Here is a 27,958-nt window from a genome sequence, read left to right on the forward strand (position 1 = left end):
GACTGGTGTTCTCTTCTCTGTCTAGGCGTGCGAGCCCCTTAAAGCCCCTTTGGGCGGGTGTGGGGAGGCGGGCCCGGCGGGCCGGCGGGCAGGGGCGCTCAGCCGGGGGATTGGCAGCGGAACTGCCGGGAGGCGGAACTGCGGCCGCCCGGCGCTGCGGCCCAGCGGACCGCCGGGAGTAAAGCACTCTCCGGCCCGGAAGAGGCTGATGCGGGATAGGGCCCCGGCGGCCATCGTGGGTTGCAGTGTAGTGTCGGAAGGTGAAGGCCGACGGCAAGGAAGGAATTAGGTTTTCTCCAGTCCCAGGTGAGTGGCGGCCTGTCCTCCCGGGGGAACCGACGGGCAGCAGCTGTGGACCCCGGGGAAGGAGCACTTTTCGGGCCTGGGCCCGCTCGGGGCCCCTGCCTGTAGCTGGGCGAGAGAAAGGGGCGCCTGTTTTCCGCCCCGGAATCAGGCGGTGCGGGGAAGTACGATTTCCTGTCCTGCTCCGCTGGGGTCGCTCTGGCGGTTCTCCCGGCAGGACACCGCTGCTGTCAAACGGTGAGTTGTTTCAGAAAGAACGAGATGACTCTAAACTGCAGGCAAGCCCTCTCTTCCCCTCGGCCTCAGTTTCCTCACCTGGTAAGGTGAAGGCGGCAGAGATCGTTGACAGCTCAGGAGGCTGTGACGCGGCGTGTTGATTTCAGCTCTTCCAGTTGGTGTGGGGGCAAACCGAGCTTCTTTACTAGTAGTGGTTAACGTTTTGCCATAGCCCAGTTGAGTGGGGAAAAAATACATTATTGGGGGAAAACTGTAATGATTTATAAGTTATTCCGAGATTTTCCAACAAGATAGAAATTTGTTCTAACGACAGCTAAAACTCTGACATCGTTGGCCGAAAGAACCAAATTCGTCAGGAATTTAAGGTATTTGGTACGTTGGGCAAAATGAGGTGAAGTCCTTTTAACTTGAAAAATTAAACCTAATATTATTTGCATGTTCTTATATCAAGCTTTGTATTACCACGTGTCTTACGCTGAAGAATGTCATATGTTCAGTGTTAAAGTATCAGTTAAGAGTAAGTCACATTGAAGCAACGAAAGAAAAAGAAAGCAACATTTACCGTCTACTATGTGTAAGACCCTAGCTATTCGCACAACAGTCAGCTAAGGAAGGCAGTAGCATCATCTCTGTTTTACAGATGAGGAATAAAGGAAGATTTACAATTTGTCAATAGTTGGTGGTGCTGATATATCAAAGCAATGTGTATATCTAATATTTTAGTGGATTTGCATTCCTTACCAAAATATTTTGAACTTTTAAAAATTTAAGATTATAGTTCATAGGCATTTTTTGTATTTGCAGAAAAGGAAGGTGTTGCCTTTATTTTAGAAATGTTAGAGAAGCGTTGTCGGTAATCATGAAGATTAGCAGTTGAAATAAGGTACATTTTAACTTTCCTTTCCTTGCACTTCAAGCGAGAATTGAGACAAAAGATTAGGCCATCAGAAATGAAAATCACTGCCGCATCATTTGAAGGTTATAGTTCAGAATGCCGTAGTAATGATTCATTATTTCTCCACCCTCTCCTTTAAGTACACTTGGCTGAAACTCATTTAAATTATTTCTCTGCAAAACATTACTAAGCAAATAATTTTAAAATCACAGTGTGGAAAAGGTTTCTCTTCCTTGTGTATTTAGGACAACTTCAATTAAAAGTATTTTAAGGATTGAATTTGTCATTGCTTATGTCGATTTTCATTTTCTTAATTCAATATAGGCAGATTCACTACTCAGACTCACAAACAACTTTTTTCATAATGTAGAGGATTTTTTTTTCCTTTTCTCACTCTTAAAAAAAATCCAATTGATGTTTGTCACAGATTTAACCTTCTTGCAATCGTCACTTTTCCCTAAAGGAAACTTGAGTATATACTTTTTGTTGGTTACGTGAACCAAAAGATCTATTTCCATTATTATGATTGCTATACATTCAATCCAAAAATGTTTTCTTGAGTTAATAGAAAACTGTTTCAAACCTTTAAAGACTATCGAAAGAAAATCTAACAATTTGGGCAGACAATATTTATAAAGCAGCATTGTCTTGAGATATTCAACATTGTTATTGTCCATCCTTAGTAATGCACAGGCCTTGCTACAATTCTACAAAATATGGTCGAGAAGAGTTTGGCCTTCTTTATATTCCTAGTATTATCTGAATTTGAGAGAGAGGTTTGCATAACTCCTAAATTAGCTTACAGATAGTATACTGATCTTAGGGAATATGTACACGTTTTAATCATAAACCTGACACAATTGGGTAGAAAATTATGATTAATCCCTTTTAGTGAAATTTCTTTACCTGGAGTTGAAGGAAACCTTTCTAGTGCCTTTTCTGGTGACAGTCAAAGACAATGCTTTAAATATTTAAAGTAAAATCAGAATTTTCAGTAAAAACTTTTTTGTATTAAAAGTTAATATTGAGGTAAACTTGGAAATTGATATTTAAAGTTTTGTGCTTTGAATTTCAATTACTTTAGTCTGAGTGAGTTAATCCCACCTTATAATGTGTAATATTCAAAGTATTTTCAGGTACGTTTTCATATTTAATCATTCTTATAACTCTGGAAGGCAGATGATATTCTCATTGTATGTAGGAGAAAACTGGGGCTCAGAACAATTGGCTTTCCCAGAATGAAATAGTAATATTTCAAACGATGCATATTAAATCCAGATTTCTTTTTATTCTAAAAAAAAAGACAGATACTCCATTTCACTGTAGCTCTCCCATCCTTTGCTTCCCAAAGTTATTAATGTATTGATTCTATAATCCTCTGGTGGTGTATTTATCTCTTTAGACTATTAAGTCTAGCTTTTATTTTCTCCCAGCTCTACTTTTTAGAATATTTGTATCTTGTCATCTTCTGCATATTTTTCCTTATGTGTATTTTTTTAAAAGTTCGTACCTAAATGGTTCTGTTTACTTATATAAATTAGTTGTAAATATTAAAAGGCCATGTAAATGTTTAAAATTGGCTTTCTTTAATTTTTTTATAATAGCTTTATTGAGAGAGAGTTCACATACCATAAAATTTACCCTTGTAAAGTATACAATTCGGTGTTTTTAGTGTGTTCACAATATTGTGCAACCATCACCACTATCTAAGTGCAGAACATTTTTATCACCTGAAAAAGAAACCCAGTACCCATTAGCCGTTGCTCCTCATTTCCCCTTCCCCTCCCTGTCTGGCAACCACTAATCTACGTATTCTAAGGATTTGCCTGTTCTGGACATTTCATATAAATGGAGTCATCCTTATAAGTTTAATGCGACGAAGCTTTAAGAAGTTATTTGTAATATGAGAGGTTCTATTCCATTACACCCTTTGCACTGATTTTCATGTTACTTGAGTAGATCACTTTTCTAATCTCCATGGGGACTTTTCCTGTTTGGTATTCATGCAATAAATAAATCTGCTGACGTGTATATGTTTCCTTCTTCTTGACCTTTGCTCTTCGCATGTCTTAATAGTGTGTTCATGGTGTTGTGTAATCTGTTCTCAGGGCTCAGGTATCTGTTTGTGGCTAAGTAACTTTTATTCTTCGCTGGGCATTTTTACCTCTGCTTTAAAATGACTAATGACTCCCAGCTTGTTTTAAGGTTCTCAGAAACCATGACTTTATAGAAAGATAAATATCTCATTATCTTCTAAAGCAGAGTTTCCCCATATGTGTTATTAGATTGTTTCTCTTGGGACAAATTTTACAACAGCAAATTGGCAAAACAGCAAATCTTATGTGAAAAATCCTTTTTCCTTTAAGACTTACCTCATTCTACCCTCCATCACCTGCCAACAGTCATCTTGAGTGAGAACTTTGCCACTTGATTCAGTCTTGCTTTCTATAGCAATCCCCTCCGTTCTTCTAGGTGATTCTGCTGCCTGTCATTGTGGGCAGTATACCCTGTAGCCTGGCTTCCCATATCTTTCACCTCTAGTTCTCTTCAGCTGTCTATGCCAGAGCCAGGCCGTGGAGCTTGCCGCTGCCCAGACCTGGTTCTCTTTGAATTCTTGAAGCCCACACTCTCCCCCACTTTGCTGGCACAATTCTGGCCCACTTTTCACTTCTCTCACCCTTTTACTACATCTACACTTGCTTTTTGACTAAAGATTTTCCCCTTATTTTCCCAGTTCTATTCTGTGAGAAGCCCACCTTTGATCCCCGCCCCATCCCCATCCACCACCTGCCTTTATACCGTTATCCACTTAGCCTGAACTTCTGATCAGATCACTTCAGCCTCTCTCACTAGTACTCCAAAATTCCTGTTCCTTTTGTCTTTTTTCAGTTCCTGTTCTGGAAGTCCTTTATCCCGATTCAGTCCGTGTTCTCTAAAGCTGAGCATTGCTTGGTGATGAGCATGGGGGAGGAGGAGGAGATTGGAAATCAGTGCACACTGGCATTACTGTGAATGTTTTTCAACTTCAGCAGAGCACTTGGCTCTTTTTAATAATCTTTTAACTTGATCGTTTCCCTGCAGTAGCTATTCAAATCCTCACTCTGCTCCTCAGAATTTCTCTACACCCTTTCTTCACTTTTGGGGATCAGATTCCTGCCACCTCTGCTATACATTTCCTGGCCCTCCTTCCTCCTAATCTTTTTTTTTCCTTCTTGAGGAAGATTAGCCCTGAGCTAACTGCTGCCAATCCTCCTCTTTTTGCTGAGGAAGACTGGCCCTGAGCTAACATCCATGCCCATCTTCCTCTACTTTATGTGTGGGACACCTACCACAGCATGGTGTGCCAAGCGGTGCCATGTCCGCACCGGGATCCAAACTGGCAAACCCTTGGCCGCTGAAACGGAAGGTGCGCACTTAACTGCTGCACCACCGGGCCGGCCCCACCTTCCTCCTAATATTGAAGGAAGAGATGTGCTCTCAGCCCACGCTCATCTTGAAACTTTGTCCCTTTTGGTTAATTCCTTTCTTCTCTTTCTCATCTTTAATCTCTCCCTTTCCACTAGCTCCTTCCCTTCAGTTTATCAACATACTCAAGCCTCATCCTTCCTTAAAAAGAAAATCTCATTTCCCTCATTCCATTTCGCATTTTTTGAAGGAGGAATCTCTTCTCACTGCCTCTACCTATTAACCTCCTATCCCACTCCTCAAAATAACAGCAACCAGGTGTTAAATACTTAGTTTGTGCATTTTATCTCATTTGGTCTTTACAACACCCGGAGAGATTTTGCAGAAGAAACTTGTGACTTGTTCGACGTCAATGAATCGTGGAGATAGGCTCTGATGTGCTTTAAGTACTGGCTCTCCTGTACTACCATTCCACTGCAGGCTGCTCGTGCTCTCAACAATTGTCTCCTTGTCACCAAAGCCAGCTGTGACATCTCTGCAGCTGTATTTGATGGGACTAACTTCTTTCCTTTCCACTTTTGCCACCATCTCTTCTAGTTCAATCCTTCCTAGGTTCCATTGGTTCTTTCACACCTATCTGTCCTTTAAAGGTGATCTCAAGTGAGAACTCATTTCTTCCATAGCATTGGGCTGGTACTTGAAGCAGGAGGACTTTAGGCAGAGATGGTGAGAAAGCATTCTGATGTTGGGAAGGAGAATGGGCAGAGGTTTTAAGGTGGTAAAGTACAGTTCACCAGCAGTGAATGGTAAGCAATTTACTTCCACCTAGGGAATGCTACAAGTTGGGAAGTAATATGCATTGAGCTTGGAAAGGTAGCTAAGAGGTAGATAGTGGAAGTTCTGGAATACTAGACTAGGAGTTTGATTGAATCATTTCTCAGCCCAAAACCTCCAGTGGTTCTCCATCCACAGGTATATGGTGGCCACATAACTTAACATCTAAATCAGGACCCTTTGAGAGTGAAGGGAAGCACTACACATTAATAATTACACTGAGATAACTTTGCTGAGACTGTCTCCAGCAAACTGGGAGTTATAGTCACCCCGACTATGCAACAAGTCAAATCTGAGGTGATGTTTTGATGAAGCCTCTCTGGAGGACATGTACAGCTGGGTAGAAACAAATTTTGAGATTAAGATGGTGGTTTAGGAAGGTGATATAGGTTCTTGACTAGGTGGCTCCTGTGGGAATCAAAGAAAGCTTGAGACCTCACCACAGAAATTGATAGAATTGAGGAATAGCTGGACATGTGGTGTGAGGAAGAGGAAAGAATTACATATCAGAGTAATCAGTTAAACAAATTAAAGCCTTTATAACTATTTGTTATAAAGCTGTAGAGAGCCACTGCAATATAAAGGAAAGGGCATAGACATGGAAGTCAGAAAGACCCAGGTTTGAAACAGAGATGTACCAGTCACTAATAGTTGAGTTTTAGTTATTATAACTTCAGTTTCATCTGTGAAATGGGAACAATAATATATAATAAAGAGTGTTGGGATGTTTAGTGGTGATATATGTAAAGTGCCTAGTTCTGTGAAGAAATAATAATACCAGCAGTTAACATTGAGTGTTTACTAGCCAGGTACTAAGTGTTTTGTGTGTAGCAATTTGTTTAATCTTCACAACAACCATCTTGGGTAGCTACTATTATGTCCATTTTATGGATGAGGAAAGTAAAGTAACTTGCCTAAGGTAGATAGTAAATGGTAAAGTCCTGGCTTCACTCTTAACCTCTAGACCATAATGCTCATAGGGGTTCAATAAGTGGTAGCTGCTATTTTTTTGTTTGTTTTGCTTTGTTTTATTAAATTGAAAAACTGATTCAGTGTTATTTCTTTTTTTTTGCTGAGGAAGATTTGCCCTGAGCTAACATCCATGCCAGTCTTCCTCTAGTTTTTAGTATGTGGGCCACCAGCACAGCATGGCTGCTGACAGAGCGGTGTAGGTCCACACCCAGGAACCAAACCCAAGCCACCAAAGCAGAGCACACCAAACTTAACCACTAGGACACCGGGGCTGGCCCTCAGTATTGTTTCTTAATGTCCATACAATGTAGGTACTAAGCATGAAGACCAGATGCCTAAATGTCGTCTCAGATTTGTTTATCACTCTGGCTCCTGCCCCACTAATGAGCACCTATTGCTTTGTACTCTGCTTGCAGTCCCCTAGCCCTACTCATATCATCTCACAATACCTGACTATTTGTTGTATCCATTCAGTTTTCACCTCTGCACATGGTATACCCTTCGCAACCTTTTAGCAAACCTTTCGTTGATCTTCAAGATTCAGACTAAACATCATCCAAGAAACCTTTCCATAGCTGCACCTTGTTGCCTCTGTAGAACTATGGAAATAGGACTGTGGATAAAGAGACGAGCAGGACTGTTTTGGTTTTTTTTAAATGCATAATATAAAGTGCATTTGTGAGCATACTGTTACCTCTCACTGTTGCATTATTTTTTTCTATTATTCTATTTTTATGTTCTTATGATCATTAATCCCCTAGTAGCTTGTGATTTACAATATGGCATTTTCTTCTTTGTATAAATTTGAAACTCTAAAGGGTAAGTCATTACCATCCTAGATAATATCCTATTCAGTTTTAGCATTTTTCAGGAAAATCACATTTGTGTAGCTAACTCACCACTCAAGACTATAACCTTTTTGAGAGAAAGAGCCATGTTTATCATCAATATTTGTATTCTCCATGGTGTCTAGCTCAGGACCTTGAGCATAATATGGGCTCAGTAAACATGTATTGAATTGAATAAAATAACACACCACTGCTTTATTTGATTTTCTACAGTGAAAATTATGATTCTTTTTGAAAAACATCTACCTAAAAATCTTCAGAAAAGATAAGCCGCTTTTATATGTTTTCTCTGACTATAAGTTTCAATTTTGACATGACCTAGAGTGATAATAGTAGAAGGTGTAATTTTCAACTTGAGTAAAATAAGAAGTTCTAAGATATTGGATACTTACATATATATATATATATATGTTGCTGTTGTCGTTCTCATTCTTGTAATACTGACACATGAAACTATTCTTAATTTGCTAGAGGTAGGCTGTCTCCTTTCTCTGTCTCTCACTCTCAGGGTGATAAGGTCTCTTAACACCTTATCCTCTAGGAATTCTGAGTTTGGTGGACCCATCTGTGTCATGGTTGGCAGCCCACTGTAGTGAGGTGGTTAAAGAAAGCAGTGTTGTTTGTCATACTTTGCCTAAGGAACGTCAAAGATAGCACAACCCTTCAAACTTTTTGGATTTAGGCCAAGTTTTGTGCCTAAGTTCTTTTGTTCAGCTCTAGAAAATGAACTTTGGTGACCTGAAAGTATATTTTTGTATATGTGTTCTTTCTTTTCTCAAGAGGCTTTCTTTTCCTCTTATTTTCCATATTGGCCCTATTAGTTTATCAAGCATGTATGAAATAAATGCTGAATTGAACTATACTCTGTATTTCCTACTATAACTTAAGAAAAATTTTTTTAGCATTCAGTAACATGATTAAAATTGGAAAAATGCAGAAAAATAACCCAGAAATTTACCACCTGGTACCAACTGCTACAAAAAAACCAAAAGACGTAGAAAAAGAGTTTTTACTCCACGTAGGTATGATCTGACTTGGAAACTTACTTCATTATCATAAACTTCCTTTCTTCTTCCCCCCGCTCTTTCTCCCTGCCTCCAAAGTTTTGATAAATATTCCACAGGCCACATATTATAATTTATTTAACTTATTGTTGAATTAAATTATTTCCAAATAAATTTTTCTTATGTAACAATTTGATGCACATCTTTTTCTCCTTTCTTTTTTCTCTCTCTCTCTCTTTTTTTTTTTTTTTGGCTGAAGAAGATTCACCCTGAGCTAACATCTGTGCCAGTCTTCCTCCTTTTTTCTAGTATGTGGGCCACTAGCACACCATGGCTGCTAATAGGAGTATAGGTCCACACCCTGGAACTGAACCCAGGCCACTGAAGCAGAGCGCACCAAACTTAACCACTAGGCCACCAGAGCTGGCCCTGATGCACATCTTTATACATAAAGCTTTTCTATATTTAGGACAATTTCTAAAAGTAGAATTCTGGGTCAGATGATATCAACAGATTGATTTTTGCCAAATTGGTTTTGAAAAAGATTTGTACCAATTTATGTTGCCACTAACAGTGCCTCTTTTACCATATCTTTTCTAGTCCTGGCTGTTACAGTTCTTTTGCACGTTTGCTACTTTGATGGGCAAAAAATGGTTTCTACTTGATATTTTAATGGCATTTTGTTTTTTATGCATCAGTATAGATCACTTTAAACCAGCTTGGATAAAAATGTTTAACTCTTCATCTAAAGTTGTAGGATTATTTACTCAGAGTTGGCGTTTAACATTGTTGGTGTTTAATGCTAACTACTAAATTCAAAATGCTTTTTTTCCAGACCCTGTAAGATTTGGATATGTCCTTCATATTTGACTGGATCTACAGTGGTTTCAGCAGTGTCCTACAGTTTTTAGGTAATGTTGGCCTTTTATTCTCTATTGTTATCCCATTTTATCTGATTTATATGAAAGTGCTTATTTGTCTAGAACCTCTTTATATGTAACCCATTAGTTACTGAGAACTTTGAAATCATACGAACATGCTCAGTTACTCATTTTGTCCCTTAGAAATTATGTAATCTTGGGCAAATTACTTTCTCCTCCTTAGCTATAGTTTCCTTATCGGTGAAATAACAATAATTCCTACCTCTCAAAGTTGTTGGTAGGAATATTATTAATAGGAATAGCTACCATTTATTAGCCAGTTTACCTAAGTACTTTACAAGCTTTATCTCATTTAATCCTAACAGAAATCTAATGCATTATTTTTGTTATTATAAAAATGCACGTTCCATAAAGTGCCTTGTATATCATGAATGACAGTTTATGATCTGCTAAATGAGATTTATTTACTTGGTAATTCTGACTAGTGTTTTCCTCTCCTTATAGATTTTAAAGATAGGAAAAATCTTAGCTTCTTATTCTTTAATTGATACCTTTAACTTGTCACGTTTTTCAATGAGACAAGCTTTTGATTAACTTCCATGTTGGGATACACACAATTTTATTATTGTAATAATTAATGAAAATATTTCTGGTCTCCTATTTTCAAATCTTGTCCTAAGTTTAGTCTCTCTCTAATCATTGTCTTGTCAACTGGCAGAAAGAGAAGCATTTCATGTAATTACAGAGTGGTCAGCATGGTCCCAAACTGGCCACCATCGTACTTACAGAATGGGATCTCCTATAGCTGTTTCTTCCTCCGCAACATAATCTTAACCACGGAAATGAATTTTGTTTGACCACTATGTATGAAGAGAACAACGTGAGATCAAATTTTGTCACTGTATTTTTATTTCTTAGTTGAACCTCAATATTTACAAATTTTTAAAAACCAAGGTTTTTTTTAAAAAAACTAAATTTCTCACATTTTATACTGTCACTCTACTACAGGTCAAATGTCAGATCTCTCTATACTACCTCCAAGAGAATTCTTTTTTTTTTTTTTTTTTGAGGAAGATTAGCCCTGAGCTAACATCCACTGCCAATCCTCCTCTTTTTGCTGAGGAAGACTGGCCCTGAGCTAACATCCGTGCCCATCTTCCTCCACTTTATATGTGGGATGCCTACCACAGTATGGCTTGGAAGTGGTGCCATGTCCACACCCGGGATCCGAACTGGTGAACCCCGGGCCGCCAAAGCGTAACGTGTGCACTTAACTGCTGAGCCACCGGGCTGGCCCTCCAAGAGAATTCTTAAATCTTTTTATCACACTGAAATATGTTAACACATATTTGCAACAACTGGGTCAGAAATAGGGGTTTTAAACTTTATTATACTGGGATTTGGTGTTGTAACTGGTTGGAATCTATATCTCAGTTTATAGAATAATGAATCTAGTCTGAATTATATTGAAAAGGCAAAAGATTGCATCATAATCAGGAGCAAGAAGGTTAACAGGGCAAACATTAGGAGGCAATGTAGAGAAATGGAAACAAACCAAAGCTGTGAGTTCAAATCTCAGATCTGACTTTAGCATTTAAGCAAGTTAACTCTGAGCCTTCATTTCCCCACTGTAAAAAAAGAGGCTAATAATGCCTACTTCAGAGAGTTATTTTGAGGATTAAATGAAATAATGTATACTGATGCTTAACAGTACCTACTGCAAAATAAGAATTTAGTCCAACCCGTTTTAAAGAATAAGGTTTGTGTTCTAGGTGTTCCCTTTTGGAATCTTAGCCAATGTACTTTTACTATTTAAAAGTTGGTTTAGCTGCCAGCCCTGTGGCCGAGTGGTTGAGTTCACACACTCCACTTCAGCGGACATGGCACCGCTCATCAGGCCATGTTGAGGCAGCATCCCACATGCTACAACTAGAAGGACCCACAACTAAAATATACAACTATGTACTGGGGGTATTTGGGGAGAAAAAAAAAAAGATACTTTAAAGAGAATGATTGCATTGTTTAGAAACAATCTATACAGAAACCTTTTAAGAAATAGAAATAGTAGGGGCTGGCCCCATGGCCGAGTGGTTAAGTTTGCACGCTCCGCTGCAGGCAGCCCAGTGTTTCGTTGGTTCGAATCCTGGGTGCGGACATGGCACTGCTCATCAAACCACGCTGAGGCAGCGTCCCACATGCCACAACTAGAAGGACCCACAATGAAGAATATACAACTATGTACTGGGGGGCTTTGGGAAAAAAAAGGAAAAAAATAAAATCTTTAAAAAAAAGAAATAGAAATAGTTAAATTATTAGTTGGAATTCATAATTAAGGGAGAAATCTAGTATCCTAGCTCAAGTAGCCATGGACAGTCTTCCCCTTAGGATCCGAATTGTTGGTTAGTAAGTGATCAAAAGATTAGAACTTCAAACAATTTACTTCTTAAACATAAATGTGGATAAACAACTAGGTATTTTTTTGTCATGAACTTAGAAAATGGATGGCCTGAATCTATAATTGCCTAATGTCTTTAAAAGTTCATTTATTGATTGAGTAAATATTTTTTGAGCTGCTACTATGTCCCCTGTCATCATGTAATTCCATGGGAGTTAGACAGTTAGACACATGAAAAATAAAGTTCCATACCACTACACATCTATTAGAATGTCCAAAATCCAGACACTGACAGCATCAAATCCTGATGAGGACATGGAGCAACAAGAACTCTCATTCATTGCTGGTGGGAGTGCAGAATGGTACAGCCACTTTGGAAGACAGTTTGATGGTTTCTTACAAAACTAAACATACTCTTTTCCATAAAAACCAGCAATCATGCTCCTTAGTATTTACCTAAAGAAGTTGAAAACTCATATCTACATAAAAACCTGCACACAGATGCTTATAGCACCTTTATTTATAACTGCCAAAACTTGGAAGCAATCAAGATGTCCTTCAGTAGATGAATGGATAAATAAACTGTGCTACATCTAGACAATGAAATGTTATTCAGCACTAAAAAACAAAAGAGCTATCAAGCCATGAAAAGACATGGAGGAAACTTAAAGGCATATTACTAAGTGAAAGAAGCCAGACTGAAAAGGCTACATACTGTGTCATTCCAACTATATGACATTCTAAAAAAGACAAAAATAGGGAGACAATAAAAAGATCAGTGGTTGCCAGGCAGTGGGGATGGAACGGGATGACTAGGCAGAGCACAGAGGATTTTTAGGGCAAAGGAAATACTCTGTATGATATTATAATGATGGATGATATATCATTATACTCTTGTCCAAACACAGAATGTACAACACCGAGAGTGAACCCTAAGGTAAACTTTGGGTGGTTATGATGTGTCAATGTAGATTCATCCTTGGTTAAAAATGTACCATTTTAGTGAGTGATGTTGATAAGGGTCTAGGTTATATATGTGTGGGGACAAGGGTCACATGGGAAATCTCTGTATTTTCCTCTCAATTTTGTTGTAAACCTAAAACTACTCTAAAAAAAGTCTTTAAAAAATAAATAAAACTCAATATGGAATTTTGCAGTTAAATGCCAGTCTACTATAAATTAGTCAATGCTTTCTTTTTCTATCAATTTTCACTTTATCTTTGCTTGGTTGAAATATCTAAAATTATGTGCTTGGTTTTTTTCTTTGTTTTTGCTTAGTTTTATGCAATCCTGTGAATAGTTTAACCTTATTCTCAGGGAAATTTGACAATGAACTAAACTTTTTTACTGAAAAAGCTCATGTAGTTTTTGTCAAAAATACTTAATTTATTTTCATCCATGAGAAATCTCTTTAATTTTTCTTTTGGTCTAGCTTCATAAATACATGAAATCAAATATTTTATGAATGTTTCTCTAGTAGGAGACACAGTTATTCATTTACCCCTAAGTTGTCAAGGGAATTGGCATTTTGGCATTGCAGATAAATTTAGGTAACACAGATTTATTGATTAGGGCAGAGTTTACTTTTATAATGAATAGAGGCATTTTATACTTTTATAATTTGAATTCCCAAATCATGATATATTTAAAATAGCTCTTCAAAACTAAAAATAGACTAGAAATCCAAGCTTATTCAGGCCAATTTATAAAATCTTAAAAGTTTAAAAGATTATTAGAAATCTAGAGTAATTAGGAAAATATCTAAATAAACTGAGTATTATATTATACTTTTATTTAAAGTCATTTTTTTGGATAATCTGTGTCAGATAGCACTTTGACTAATGATGGCTCTTACTCTGCAGGATTATATAAGAAGACTGGTAAATTGGTATTTCTTGGATTGGATAATGCAGGAAAAACAACATTGCTACACATGCTAAAAGATGACAGACTTGGACAACATGTCCCGACATTACATCCCAGTAAGTAGATTCCCCCATAAAATCTGTTACTTTATCAACTGATAACCTATTTGTTGGCACTAACCAAGAGTTTTTTTGTTTTTTGGGGGATAAATTATGATCAAGTGATTTGACCTGTTCTTAAAATAGTATAGTAAATAATAGGTGAGCCAACTCCCAGGAAGTATATTTAGATCTTGAAATAGTACTTATATATTCTTACCAGTTAGCACCCCCTTCTCCAGCTAGAGGAATTAAAAAGTTATTGTCTCAGGGATTATGACGTGATTGAGGTCTATCCAACAAGATATTACTTAAGCTATAGTCACTGTTACCTTGTTTACATAATCTGAATTTGTTTCAAATTTTAAAACTATGCCATTTTAATCATCATTCAGGGGACAGATTATAGTCTTACACTTTACTGGTAACTCTCAACTTACTAACCATTTATTTTTCTAGTCTTAACATCCTCAACAATATCTAATATAAAGACCATAGAATTATCCTAAAAAACAGGTCATGTACTGATACATTTATAGAAAATTTTAAAACAATTGTAAAAATAATTTACTGTGCTTTCTTTAAAAAAGACCACCTAAAGACATTAATAATGACTCTGTAAATCACTTAATACATGTCATCCTGTGTATAAGGTTATATAAGAGATACTGTTTGAGAAAGTAAGTGTTAAAATGACAAAATTATTAGAAACAGAAGCCTGGGGCTGGCTACCTGGCTGAGTGGTTAAGTTTGCGAGCTCTGCTTCTGCGGCCCAGGGTTTTGCCAGTTCGAATCCTGGGCGCAGACAAGGCACCGCTCATCAGGCCACGCTGAGATGGCGTCCCACATGCCACAACTAGAAGGACTCACAACTGAAAATACACAACTATGTACCGGGGGGCTTTGGGGAGAAAAAGGAAAAATAAAATCTTAAAAAAAAAAAATTAAAAAAATAAAATTAGATAAAATAAATTAAAAAAAAAAAAAAGAAACAGAAGCCTAATTTATAAATATCTATGACCTTACTTTTACTGTTGAAAAGAAAATCAGGGGCCACCCGGTGGTGCAGTGGTTAAGTGCGCACGTTCTGCATCAGCCCAGAGTTCGCCGGTTTGGATCCTGGGTGCAGACATGGCACCGCTTGGCAAGCCATGCTGTGGTAGGCGTCCCACATGTAAAGTGGAGGAAGATGGGCACGGATGTTAGCTCAGGGTCAGTCTTCCTCAGCAAAAAGAGGAGGATTGGCAGCAGATGTTAGCTCAGGGCTAATCTTCCTCAAAAAAAAGAAAAGAAAAAAGAAAATCAAGTAGACACAGATTTTAAAGACAGATTAATCCACAGATTAATTATGAAATAATAAGGGTGGCCTTAATAATGAGTATAAAATTGAGAACTGGACAAAAAAAGTAGATAATATGATAGTCATTTAGTTCAGTAAATATTCAAAGAACAAGGAAGGAACAAAACAAAGTACCGTTTTCTCTGTAAACTTGTTAGTGAGTGAAATTGGAAAAGGGAAATTTGATAAAATTGATAAATCTTTTTTTATATTAGGAGAAGAGAGTGGGGCTTGGCAAATAAGTTTCTGATACAAGAACAATACTGTTAAAAAAATTGATCATGGTGAAATTGAGTATTTAAAATTGCAAAAAGAGCAGAATTAGAAGAGATTACAGAGTGGTCTTGTATTAGGTGTAAGTTATTTTTAATTTTTTGATGTTGCTCTCTTTTAGTTATTCGGCAAATACTTACTGAGCACCTACTTTATGTTAGACATTAAGTACTAGGACTAAAAGCAGTGGCACAAAACAGGTGTTGTCATAACCTTCCTGCACCTCATATTCATTTCTACTTATATTTGACAATTAATCAAAAACATGTGTGAAAAAGATAACACATATCTACCCTATTGTCTGGCAGTTCCACTGCTAGGTATTTATCTAGGAGAAATGATAACGTATGTTCACTAAAATCATTGTACAAGAATGTTTATACCACCTTTATTTGTAATAGCCAAAAATGAAACAGCTCAGATGTCCATCAAAAAAAGAATGGATACACAATGGAATTCTACTCAACAAGAAAGAGGAATAAGCTACTGATACAAGCTGATGCATATCATACTGCATGGAAGAAGGTGGTCACAAAAAAATTACATGTTGTATGATACTACTCACATGAAATTCTAGAACAGGCAAAACTAACCTGTGGTGATAGAATTCAGATCAGTGGTTGCTTCTGGGAATGGTGGTCGGGAGTGACTGGGAAGGGGCAAGAGAGAACTTCCTGACGTGTTAACAGTGTTCTTAATTTTAATCAAACTGAGACTTCTTATATAAAGCAAAGAGTGTATTGGGGATTGTAACCATGGAGGTAGTCTGTCAGCCACGTCTAAGTATTCTCTTTTCCTTATGGAAAGGAGCACACTTTTGACACAAATTGTATTAATTATTCATTCAGCTGTCAGTCTACACACAGAATTTTAAAATGCTTTTAACTGTTACCATGGTGGCCACATTTTTTAAAAATTAATTTATTTAATTTTTAGGGGGTGAGGAAGATTGGCCCTGAGCTAACATCTATGCCAGTCTTCCTCTGTTTTTTGTATGTGGGATGCCACCTTGGCATGACTTGATGAGCAGTGTGTAGGTCTGCACCCAGGATCTGAGCCTGCAAACCCCAAGCTGCTGAAGCATAGCGCATGAACTTAACCACTACGCCACCAATGGGCCCCCTACATACAGTTTTTTAACAAGATAAGCTACTCTGGGGCATCAGCAGTTATACTGAATAGTTAACAGTTATACTGAAGTTTTCATTGTAATTGCAGGGGGCTTATGCTTTTGGCCATGAGGGAATAACAGAGTCAGGAATTACCTTCCTACTGTAAATGACTAGAAAACTGAGCAAATATATACTACAACTGTTTTCAGGTATTGGCCAATAGCTAGCACAGGACTATGATTCCTGAGAGAAGGAAAACAAACTTCTTTATTTAAGCTTTATCACAGGAGATAGTTTTTCTATCATGGTGCAGGGAGAGGAAACCCAAACATAGCCCAGTAGCTTGCTGAGTTGAAGAGATGGAGAACAGAATTTGGGGAGACTGAGGTGACTAGAGTTTACTGGGCAGAGTACCAAAGACGAAGCAGCTCTGCAGAGAAAGACCTTCAGAAATTTTCATGGCCGAATACCAATCTGTGCATGCACAGGGTAAAACTCTACATGGCCAGTCAAAGAACAATTTCTGGAGAAAGAACAATTGTAGTGGAGCTGATAGCTAGATAATTCCCAGAGCTCACATAGGAGTGGGAATCATTCCTGTTCCCGCCGGCCAGAATGGAGAGACCTGGTTAATACACAGGGCACAGGTAGAGACTCCAAAAGGATCATTCATTAGTAATGGCACTAAAGTAGCCCCAAAGTAAAGGCTAAGATCTGCCCTAACAAAACTTAAAAATTGATCTGCAAGCAGTTTAACTGCCTACCAAAACAAGGTCCAACATTCTTTAAAAGAATATAAAATCTAGCATCCAGTCAAAAATTACAAGATGTGCAAAGAAGCAGGAAAGTGTGATCCATAATTAGGAGAAAAATCAGTCAGTGGAAACAGACCCAGAAGTGGCAAAGGTGATGAAATTAACAGATAAGGATGTTAAAACAACTGTTATAATATGCTCAGGGATTTAAAATGGAAAACATAATGAGGAGAGAAATGAAAGATATCTTTAAGACAGAACCAAATGGAACTTTTAGAAATGAAACATACACTGTCTGATATTAACAGCAAATTAGACAGTGCTGCAGAAGGAAAGACCAGTGAACTCAAGTCAACACAATAGAAACTGTGTAAAATGAAGCATAGAGAGAAAAATGACTGAAAAAAAAATGAACAGAGCCTCAGTTATTTGTTCGACAATATCAAGCAATCTAGCAAACCTATAATTGAAGTCCCAGAACGGGGGAAGGGAGGGAGCAGAAAATACGTTTGAAGAAATAATTGCCAAATTTTTTTATTATAATTGTATTTGTCATTAAAGACTGTTACCTGAGAAATAGGACAGCCATGAGAGAAAATTGAAATTTCACCTGTATCATTTAAGATGAATTACAGGAAAAATTATTATGCTGGAGCAGTCACTTGAATTCACAGTAAATAATTGTCTGAATAGATTACCATTTTCAGCAGGAGAAATACAGAAAATAAGTGTTGGGTTTGTGGCAGGTAATAAATGCTAGAATTGAATATTACCATTGCTTGTCTACATTGTCAATATGAATTGGAGTATATCTAAGTACAACAAAGAATTCTTTTATCATTTCTTCAATGTTTGATTTGCCCTTAGTTGTAATTAAAGTAAATCAAACATTAAGTAGCAATATATGCCATGAGTGGATTTCCGATTTTCATGTTGTAAAAATATTTTGTATTATTATTTAGCTTCAGAAGAACTAACCATTGCTGGCATGACCTTTACAACTTTTGATCTGGGTGGACATGTTCAAGGTAAGATTCTATTATTCTTATAGCCACTTTGTTTCATTTTAACTTAACAAAAATGTGACCATTATGTTCCAGTGCATGAAATCTCATTCTATTCAAGGAACGTCAGAGTAGACCTAAAATTTAGGAATGATTGCCCCTTTATAAATGCTTTAAAAGCAAAGAGTGATTCTCATGATATTTCTGGTCAATTTAAGTCTGAATATTGCTTTTGGTAGTAAAGCATATGAGTAAAATTTAGCCTTCATTCTCTCTCTGCTCCAATCTACCTTTCACATGTAGTCATAAACATGTTATGAATATGTTATTGCTATGTATAAAAAACTTTCAGTGGCTAACTCATTACCTAGAGAATAGAGGCCAAACTCATTGATCTAGCATTCGGAATCCGTGTGGTCTCGTCCCAGTTTACTCGTCAAGTCTTGATTTCCCACTACTGCCCTTCGCACTCTCTACTCCAACCAGACCAGACCCTCTTGGTGTTCTCTCACCTCTGCGCTTTTGCTCGTGCCACACCCATCCCACCTTCAGGGCCCAGTTGAAGTGCTGCTACCTCCCCTGAGAAGCCGTACCCCACTGGGAGTGCTCGCAACTGTACTTCCATAGCGCTTAGAGCATTTGTGTACATGTCTACAAGTTTGGAAAGACTGGTTTATCTCCTCTGCTAAACTTCCTGGGACTAAAATCCTGGTCATTTTTCATATCCCCAAAAGGACTTGGCAGTACCCAGCCATAGTAATTCATAAATAATGAATATTACAGAGTTAGTGAACATACTAAAAACCTCATATGACAGAGGAATTTAAAAATGTGGACTAAGAGAACAGATTAGTGGCTACCAGGGGAAAGGTGGGGTCGGGGGTGGGCACAAAGGGTGAAGTGGTGCACCTACAACAATAATGACAAACATTAATGTACAACTGAAATTTCACAAGATTGTAACCTATCATTAACTCAATTAAAAAAAAAACCTCATATGACAAATAGTTGGAAAGATTTTAAGTAGTTGTGGCTAGTGTAAACACATGACACATAATATAATAATTGTTTGAAACATACAGAAAGTAATTTCTGGAATATAATGATTAGAGAGAATTGAAATCTAATGGAGTTTGTCTGAGACTTCATTTCTATATTGTTTTTAAAATATATCATAAAACTGAAGTCAGAGAATAAAGTTATTTTCCCCAGGGTAGCCCAAAAACTGTCTTCTCTTCTAAAAAAGAATGTCATGGACAAAATTACCCCAACGGTTTCCTAGACTTTAGTTAATTTCTGTTATGAGTAGAACAGTTTGCTTTTATTATTTTAACTTAAGTCTGTACTCGATACTAATTTCTTTCTGTCGCTGACTCCAAATTTATCACTGGCAAAAAACTGATAAACTAGAAATGTCAAAGAATGAATACTGCGTATAAAAAATAGCAATCCTCCGATGAACTTAATGTTCATCATTGTCCATTGGTGGCAGTACTAATTCTACTTCTAACATGGGAAAATTGGGCAGAGTCAGGTATTTGACTTGCCCACAATCAAGGAAAGCCTGAAATTTCTTCTTTGGTCTTCTAGAAAGACTTTGGGCAACACTGAGTTAAAGGTTAACTTGAGTATATAGTGAAGAAGCAGCAGCTAAGGGATGATTACATGTAATATCTTGTTAGACTCTTCCATCAAACCATCTGCTAGATTTGACCAGCAAATAAAATCTAACTCCTGATTGTTTTTGTTAGCTCGAAGAGTGTGGAAAAACTACCTTCCTGCTATCAATGGCATTGTATTTCTGGTGGATTGTGCAGACCATGAAAGGCTGTTAGAATCAAAAGAAGAACTTGATGTAAGTTAAATAATTAAAACTAAACATAGTTGAATCACTCTGGTAAGCCTGAGGAAATGGGTTGGAGATCTAGGTATCAGAGTGCAGCTTTTCTGCAGGCTCTGATGTGACTCCTGGCAGTTTGTGGAGCTCAGTGATTACTCTCCTTCAAATGCAGAGGGAGTAACTTGGAGTAATTGTAGCTCTTGAGGAAGTACTAACACAGTCTTCCTTCCTGAAGACGAGCTCACTCTGTGCAGTATGCCCTTGTGGTATATTGTATGTCTGCTACATTCCTAGAGTGACTTGGTTTTGAGTCCCTAGTCATCCTAGGATGCCAGCTTCTTCAGGAGACGGCCAGAACCTGGAAATGGTATAACATGCCATCTTTGTCCCTACTTCCAGGAGCGAGCAGGGCCATGTGTAGCTACCTCCCCTCCCCCTCCCAGGTCAGATGCTTCCTAAAGGGGCTCAAGAGCAAAGGGCAAGGCCAATACTAGATCTGGGGCTGCAGAGAAAGCAGATCCATGATTTGACTGAAGGTTGACCTGACCATGCCTCTGCCCAGAGCAGGCAAACAAATACTTGCTCATGCGGAAAAGTTCAGGTAGGTTCTCTGGTCATGGAACAGGGTCAGGGAATTCTTGAGTTCCTACTTTGTGCCAGGCAGTGTGGATTTTACCTCATTTAATTCTCAAATCAACTCCCTAAGGTAGGTGCTACTATTCCAAATTTTCTCTGAACTTCAGTGAGGCTTATTTGCCCAAGATCTCATAACTTGGAGGCAGCAGTACTAGAAATGAAACCAAGTCTGCCCACCTTCAAGGTGTTGGCTCCAGTTACTGCACCTCACTGACTCACAGAGTGGGCATTTACAGAAGGAGCCTTAGGGAGACAGAAGAACTGAGCTTTTGGCTTCATTGAGCTCACTTTAAAATGCAGGAAGACTTTGCCAAAGAAAGTTGGCAAAACTGACGTGATGTGATAGAGTCCTTGATACCTACTTGGTATCTTGTCAAAATGAGCCCTTGAGATGGTTTCATACCAACATCTTGTCTTTTGTTTTGTTTTGATTTTTTTTTTCAGTCACTAATGACAGATGAAACCATTGCTAATGTGCCTATACTGATTCTTGGAAATAAGATCGACAGACCTGAAGCCATCAGTGAAGAGAGATTACGAGAGATGTTTGGCTTATATGGTCAGACAACAGGAAAGGTAAAATTATTTTTGACAAGTGTGAATATTTCAGTCAACAGTGCAAATGTCAGTTTATTTTGTTTATTTTTATCTTCTGAAACAGTTTATTCTAACACTACCCCTAACAGTAACCATGCTTATTAATAAGTCCAGTTTGTACAGTCTGTCTTCTTTTTTTTAAATTAAAGTATAATTGACATATTAGTTTCAGGTGTACAACCAAATGTCTTCTTAAGTTACTATTGTCCAGCTACGCAAGCCCATTATTGTTATATCTTTTTCTTAAAAACTGACATTTATACATTTGTCTTTTTTTTTTTTTTTTGTCATGAAGATTAGCCCTGAGCTAACTGCTGCCAATCCTCCTCTGTTTGCTGAGGAAGACTGGCCCTGAGCTAACATTCGTGCCCATCTTCCTCTACTTTATATGTGGGATGCCTACCACAGCATGGCTTGCCAAGCGGTGCCGTGTCCGTACCGGGGATCTAAACTGGCGAACCCCGGGCCCACAAATTGGAACGTGCACACTTAACCATGGCGCCACTGGGCTGGGTCTTTTTAATTCCCTCATTTGTTTTCTTTCTACCGCTGAATGAGACCTTTTCTTGGTGATAACAAAAATGTCAAAGCTCATGCTTATGGGAAACTACGTGAAAGCTTTCAAAGTTTGATTTATCATAAATATTCAGAATTAGCCACCAAATAACATATTTGAATGTTTCAGTGGTGTGTTTAGGCCCCCAGTTCAGTTTTTAGGCCCTGAGTTCACCAGAGGAAAAAAAATAAAATGTAAACTTGGGCACAGGAGTGTTTTGGGTTTTTCTGAACATATACTTTATAATAAGCTTTAAGACATTATTTTTTATTCATTTTTAGTAGGATTTGTTTGAGGGGAGAACCTTAGTTTTGAAAAATTCCAGAGTTTACAAATAAAATTTCTTTGGTTTACATATACTCTCTCAGGGTAGAGAAATATTGCAGCCTATAGAAGGAGACTCTTATGTTAGACAATGTAGACTTTGGTCTCTTTTCTGTGTCTTCTTTTTTTTTTGTGAGGAAAATTGAGCTGAGCTAATATCTGCCACCAATCTTCCTCTTTTTGCTTGAGGAATATTCGCCCTGAGCTAACATCTGTGCCAATCTTCCCCTATTTTATGTGGGATGCCATCACAGCTGGCTTGATGAGCAGTGCTGGGTCTGTGCCCAGGATCCAAACCTGCGAACCCTGGGCTGCTGAAGCGGAGCGAGTGAACTTAACAACTACACCACCAGGCCGGCCCCTGTGTCTTCTTTTTTAATAAGTCAACTCCACGTTAATTTTAGGAAATGCCTTGTTTAGTCATAAACCTACTCAGAGAATGTTTGTCTTTAGTATTAGTGAAACCAGTTTGGGTAACTTGAATTTTTCTAAGTCAAAGATTATTTTCATTCTTGTGCCTCACAGGGTCACCTCTTTCTCACTAAGTGGATACCTTGTCCTAAAGTGGAGCTAGAGAAGGAGGCTTCCTGTGCATTTAGGGGGCTTGGATGCCAAACAGCCATGGCTTTGTGAGAGTCACCCTTTGTTCTAAGATGAATAAACAGCAATTCTACTAGGGAGTGGAGCCTTTATTTCCTAAAGAGGTCATCCAACATAATGTCTGTCTTCTCTCCTAGGGCAGTGTATCTCTGAAAGAACTGAATGCCCGACCTTTAGAAGTTTTCATGTGCAGTGTGCTCAAAAGACAAGGTTACGGAGAAGGCTTCCGCTGGATGGCACAGTACATTGATTAACAGCAGCCTGCATGGGTTCCAGGCCTCACCATGCAGGCCTACTCAGAGATTTGACCGCTCAATATGGATAACTTGAATTCAATAGACTTTTGTTGGTTAGAAAACAGATGTTTTTTAGGTTATTAATATTATATCAACTTAATTTGAGTGAGAATTGAAAACTGATTCAAGTTTGAATATCACAATGTTAGCTTTCTAATTCCATAAAAATAATTAGTTTTTACAGTTTATAATCTGACATTATCCCCAGTACCATTTATAAAGAGCAACTTTCCAGCGGTACATTTGAAGCACTTTTTAACAACATGAAACTACAAATATAACCATATTTAACAGCTCATCATGTTAAATTTTTTATGTACTTTTTTGGAACTAGTTTTTAAATTTTAGATTATATGTCCGTCTATCTTAAGTGTACAGTTAATAATTAGCTTATTGATGATTGCATGATGCCTTACAGTTTTCAATAATATTTTTCTTATGCAAACGTCATGCAATAAAATAAACCCTATGTTTGGCATCCTTGTTGGGCAAATGTTTCATTTTCATGTGTCTAGCTAGTATACTCTGAAATTTTGAGTATTTATATTATACATATGAGGCAGTTGTTGGGAAAGGAGATTGCTTCAGAATATTTAGGATAATGTTAAGTCCCTAGAGACTTTCGTGTTTACTAGGAGACAGATTGTATTTGGTTGCACCTTAGTCCACATTTATCTCTGAATCATGTGTGTTTTTATCAGTAACACTACCATTACCAGTGCTGATGGGGTCCATGTCCTAGTCCCTGTTGGATTGACCTTCTGAGGAAAAGCATCTTCTCTGGTACAACCCAAGGTTGACTTTTGGTTTGATAGGCTCTATAGCTCCTTTCCAGTTGTCTAATTCTGAAGTGTCCCAGTCTTCCTGGTGCCCGGTTTGGTATTTGTGCCTCTTCACCAGGAGCAGTGACAGGCACCAGTCTGCCCACATTAGAGGTACTCTCCAGTCGCTATACTTCATGGTACTGCCCAGGGCAAGTGACAAGTAGGATCTTGTGCACTTTCTGCAGTTTCATTGTGCAGGCCTGCATATTTTAGGAAAGAGAAAGCCTGTTCTGCTTCAGTTGTCACTGAAATAGGGGATTCTGCTTCTGTCCTATAGCTCTTTTGCATTCTTTGGCATATTTTATTTCTTGGTAAAAAGAAAATGAATGCTTGCATTTACTTGTCTTTTTTCTTAGTTGCTCTCAGCTAGCTCCTACTTGACAGCACAGAGGGTTTTGTTTTTAGATATAATGCTTGCCATGTGATAATATGCACAGACCTCATTGATAGACTTGCTATTAAAATTTTAGTTAGCTTTTTAAAGCATTTTAATTTCCCAAGAAATTGAGTTCTTTTTTCCCATTTGTCTGAGATTCCCATAATTATACTAAAATTAGATGAAAGATAAGTGCCAAATATATATTTTAAGGACTCTCAAGCTTAAGATTTCTCTCTTGGTTATAAGCCAAGATTTTATAGTATATTTAACCAATTCTATTGAGAATAGATTGCTCCAATTCTATAAAAAATAATTTTAATATCAAAATGACTGTTTTTTCTAGCTGTTGTCCAAATCGGAGTTACTGTAGTCCTTTCTGTCATCAGTAATGTAACACATGAGTCAGGTAAGGATTGAGGAATATAACTGGAAGAATGACCAGTTAGCTAAACCGACAAGGTTCATTTCCTAACATGACAGTTGGTTGGAGTAATTTGGCTATTCTATTTCACTTTCTTCTTCCTTCTAAACCAAAATAAAAGAGCTTCTTCCTTGTTTAGAAACATCAGTAGCACCATGGGAAAAGTAGGAAATGCCATTTCGGCCTGTTGGTTTCTTCTGCCAGATATGTTTAAAGCACTCGCTTCTCATGCTCTGACTAAGCAGAACTAAGCCTTATTGAAAGGACTGCCTCTCTTCGATGGCATCTCTCTTCAGTACCTGCAGGGACATGCCTTTCTTCGGGTATTTCCTAGTATCTATTGTGATACTTGAGACGTTAATTATTTGTGTCATAAATTGGTATAAGAGGAAAAGCTTGCTGGTTTTTCTAGAGGACAAAAGTGCTTTCTGGTACAAAATATCTCAGTCTAGGATTCTCATTCTAGTTCTGACACTGGGATCAAAGAAACAGTCACTTTGTGGACCACAGCTAAACTGAGGATATTTTCCCAATGATGTAAGATTCTCATGGCCCAAACCTCTAGAAATGAAGCTGCTCTTAGCAGCAGCTGGCTTTCTTCCCAGTTCCAGGGAGATGGGCCTGCAAAGTTCCTCAGCCATTGGGCTTACCATCCAGCTTTGAGAGCTCCTGATACATTGAGTCGCTCCCCTTCAAGAGAAGCACATTAAGAGTACAATAAGAAACAATGGGGACAACATACGTACTCTGTATGTGCCTGTGCAAGTGTGTGCACCTGTGGGGTATTTTGTAGATAAATGGAAGTATTGGAGACATAGGTTAATTTTGTACCACCCACTGTAAGGTGTGAAAATGTAGTTGGTAACACTTGTATACATACTAAGATTGGATTCCATATAAATCAGGCACTGTTCAAAAGATGTTTTAAAATCTTAAGTAAGTCCAGAACTCTATAAAAATATAAATTCTCAGCCCACTTTTATATTTTTAAAGAGATTCTTAACCCCACACCTGTTTAAATGACTGCTATTAATTATACTTTTGGGTAACTGGTTAAATTGATAGATTCCAGTTTATCGCAGTGAACTTTTAGAATGGAATGGAATTACATTTTTAAAAATTGGGGCATAGACATTTCCTAAAATATATGAAAAAAATCTTCTCACCATTGGCTTAGTTGATCCAGTATCTTTGAGTGCCAAAGAGCTATGAATTCAGATATTGCCTGCATAGATCTAAATTTTAGTTTTGTGTGCCTGTGTACGTATACAATTTTACTGTGGTTTATAACATATAAGCAGAACCTTGTTTCTTTTCCTTAATTTTCAACTATCTCACACTTCTCTGTAGTGCTCTCCAGCACATAAACTACTTGTAAATCATTAAAATCAGGTAATAGCTGTTGTAATAGCGTTTCTTGCCTCTGCAAAATGATTTGATGAACTACATTCAAAACCCAGCATTTTTACAAGTTCCATCATTAAAAACAGTATACTTCTAGTTGGCAGGATTTGAGAGTTTCAGGAGAAAGGTTTACATTTTCTGAAACTGTATTTGGTGTATGACTCACTGTGGCATTTCAGTCTGTTAGTCACTTACATGACTAAAGTTTGCAAAGATTTATTGCTGAATAAATTTTGACCAGAGTACACTGAGAATAGCTAATATAAAGGGAAGTCTCTCAAAATATGTTGTTTTCATTTTATTTAGAGTATATTATTTGGATCATTTTAAACATATGTAAAAGTTGGTGAAGCTTCAAAAAATATCGAAGAAAGCATGAATAGAGATTAACAAATATAAATTTCTTAATGCAAAATTAATAGGAAATTAAAGATTTTCTATAAACTTTTAAGTTCAGAAAACAGTGTATCTTCAGTTAAGGACTAAATTCTCAAAGCTACATGTTGATGCTTCTGGTCATTTCCATCATTGTCCTTTTGAAATGTAAATTAGTGCTGTTTAATGGGGGGGGGGGGGGCTGAAGAACAAGCTCTAGGAATAGGGCCTGCACCTCTGTGTGATTGGGATTTTGTCACAACCACGTTTCCACTCCTGAACCCTGCAACCATCCTCCTTCACGCCCCCAACCCTGCACTTGGGTAAAAAGATCCCTGAGGATGAAGAGAATCGACAGTCTGGTGAAGATGCAGTTCTGAACCAACTAATTTTTGTCCTCATAATTTGGAACGTTCAGTAGCTAATATATTTAATACCACTGATTGATGGTTCAGGGCTTTGAGCACACTTTTAAATAGAATCCAAAGTAATCAAAGTAACGGAAGCAAACTTACCTGAAGTAAACTTTGTTTCCGGAGTGCCGCCCGCCCCAAATAGATTTTTAGGGCAGAAATGGGAAAGGCTTTTGAGTGATTTCACGCAGAATTATTTTTGGAAAAGCTGCACTGGAATGGATGAATTCTTCTTGAGTATGCATTTTGAATGGGGGAAGGATTAGATTTAATTTTAGTCAAATATTTTGTGATAAAGGGGGAGAGTGACAGTTCTACAGTTTTTGACATGCAAGTTGGAATTGTTTTCATTATCACGTGTAAAGATTCACATCAGAACGGCCAGCTTCACGTGGGTTGCATTCCCTGGTGCTGCTCCTAACCGGAACTCGCAATCAGTCGCCAGGCTGAGGCGGGGCAGTCGGGGTGAATGTAGTCACGTTACGTTGAAACTGATCAACGTGTTCTCCGCGGTGAGACTTTCAGTATTTGGCTGACTGCACGGTATGTTGAAGTGGTAAGTCGATGATAAGTTTTTCATCACTAACCTTGTTTGCACTTTTGTATACCACTGCTTGCACTAGCATTTTAGTGTGAATTTTAACAGTTGTTTTACGGTGTATACAGATTGTTAAGCATAATTTATATAAAGATGTTTCTGTTTACTTTTATGTATTTTACAAAGAACAGCTACAGTAGATGGTTAAATGTTCTTGAATTGTGTTTGTATGTTGTTTTGATTATGTTCTATATTCTTTTCACCCCCTATGAATTTGAGTGTCAGGAATAGAAAAATAAAATGCTAACCTGGTCTTTGAAAAACTCCAGTGTCGAGTTCCATTTTTATCATCTGATTGTAATTTTCGTTTTGCTTATTAGAAACTTCTTGGACTTTGAAATTATGAAGATGATAGAACTTTCCCTTTGTACAAGGATTCCAAGGAACCTTTGTTTAAGGACAAAGGCCTAGGGGCCAGCCCGGTGGTGCAGCGGTTAAGTGCACACGTTCAGCTTTGGTGGCCCAGGGTTCACC

General features: G+C 37.8%; 1 protein-coding gene across 4 annotated transcripts; it reads left to right on the forward strand.

Moving 5' to 3' along the window:
* On the forward strand, positions 1-27,747 carry SAR1B (secretion associated Ras related GTPase 1B). Of its 4 annotated transcripts, none has more exons than XM_008510160.2 (8): positions 196-306; positions 854-905; positions 9,334-9,409; positions 13,637-13,756; positions 18,180-18,245; positions 19,973-20,076; positions 21,142-21,273; positions 22,912-27,747. In XM_008510160.2, exons 3-8 carry the CDS (start codon positions 9,352-9,354, stop codon positions 23,026-23,028), a joined length of 597 nt encoding a protein of 198 aa, XP_008508382.1. In that variant the 5' UTR covers positions 196-306; positions 854-905; positions 9,334-9,351; the 3' UTR covers positions 23,029-27,747. The 4 variants fall into 4 exon arrangements, with proteins under 4 accessions (XP_008508364.1, XP_008508382.1, XP_008508377.1 ...); XM_008510146.2 differs by having other exon boundaries at positions 213-306; positions 854-912; XM_008510142.2 differs by lacking the exon at positions 854-905 and having other exon boundaries at positions 1-306.
* The last annotated feature ends 211 nt before the right edge of the window (positions 27,748-27,958 follow it).

This window comes from Equus przewalskii, chromosome 13 (assembly GCF_037783145.1).
Source record: "Equus przewalskii isolate Varuska chromosome 13, EquPr2, whole genome shotgun sequence".
Lineage (NCBI taxonomy): Eukaryota > Metazoa > Chordata > Mammalia > Perissodactyla > Equidae > Equus > Equus przewalskii.

Coding starts and splice junctions, on each gene's coding strand:
- SAR1B (XM_008510142.2), top strand. CDS start 9,352: ATGTCCTTCATATTTGACTGGATCTACAGTGGTTTCAGCAGTGTCCTA. Junction 18,246..19,972: donor TCTGGGTGGACATGTTCAAG/GTAAGATTCTAT, acceptor TGTTTTTGTTAG/CTCGAAGAGTGTGGAAAAAC. Junction 21,274..22,911: donor ATGGTCAGACAACAGGAAAG/GTAAAATTATTT, acceptor CTTCTCTCCTAG/GGCAGTGTATCTCTGAAAGA.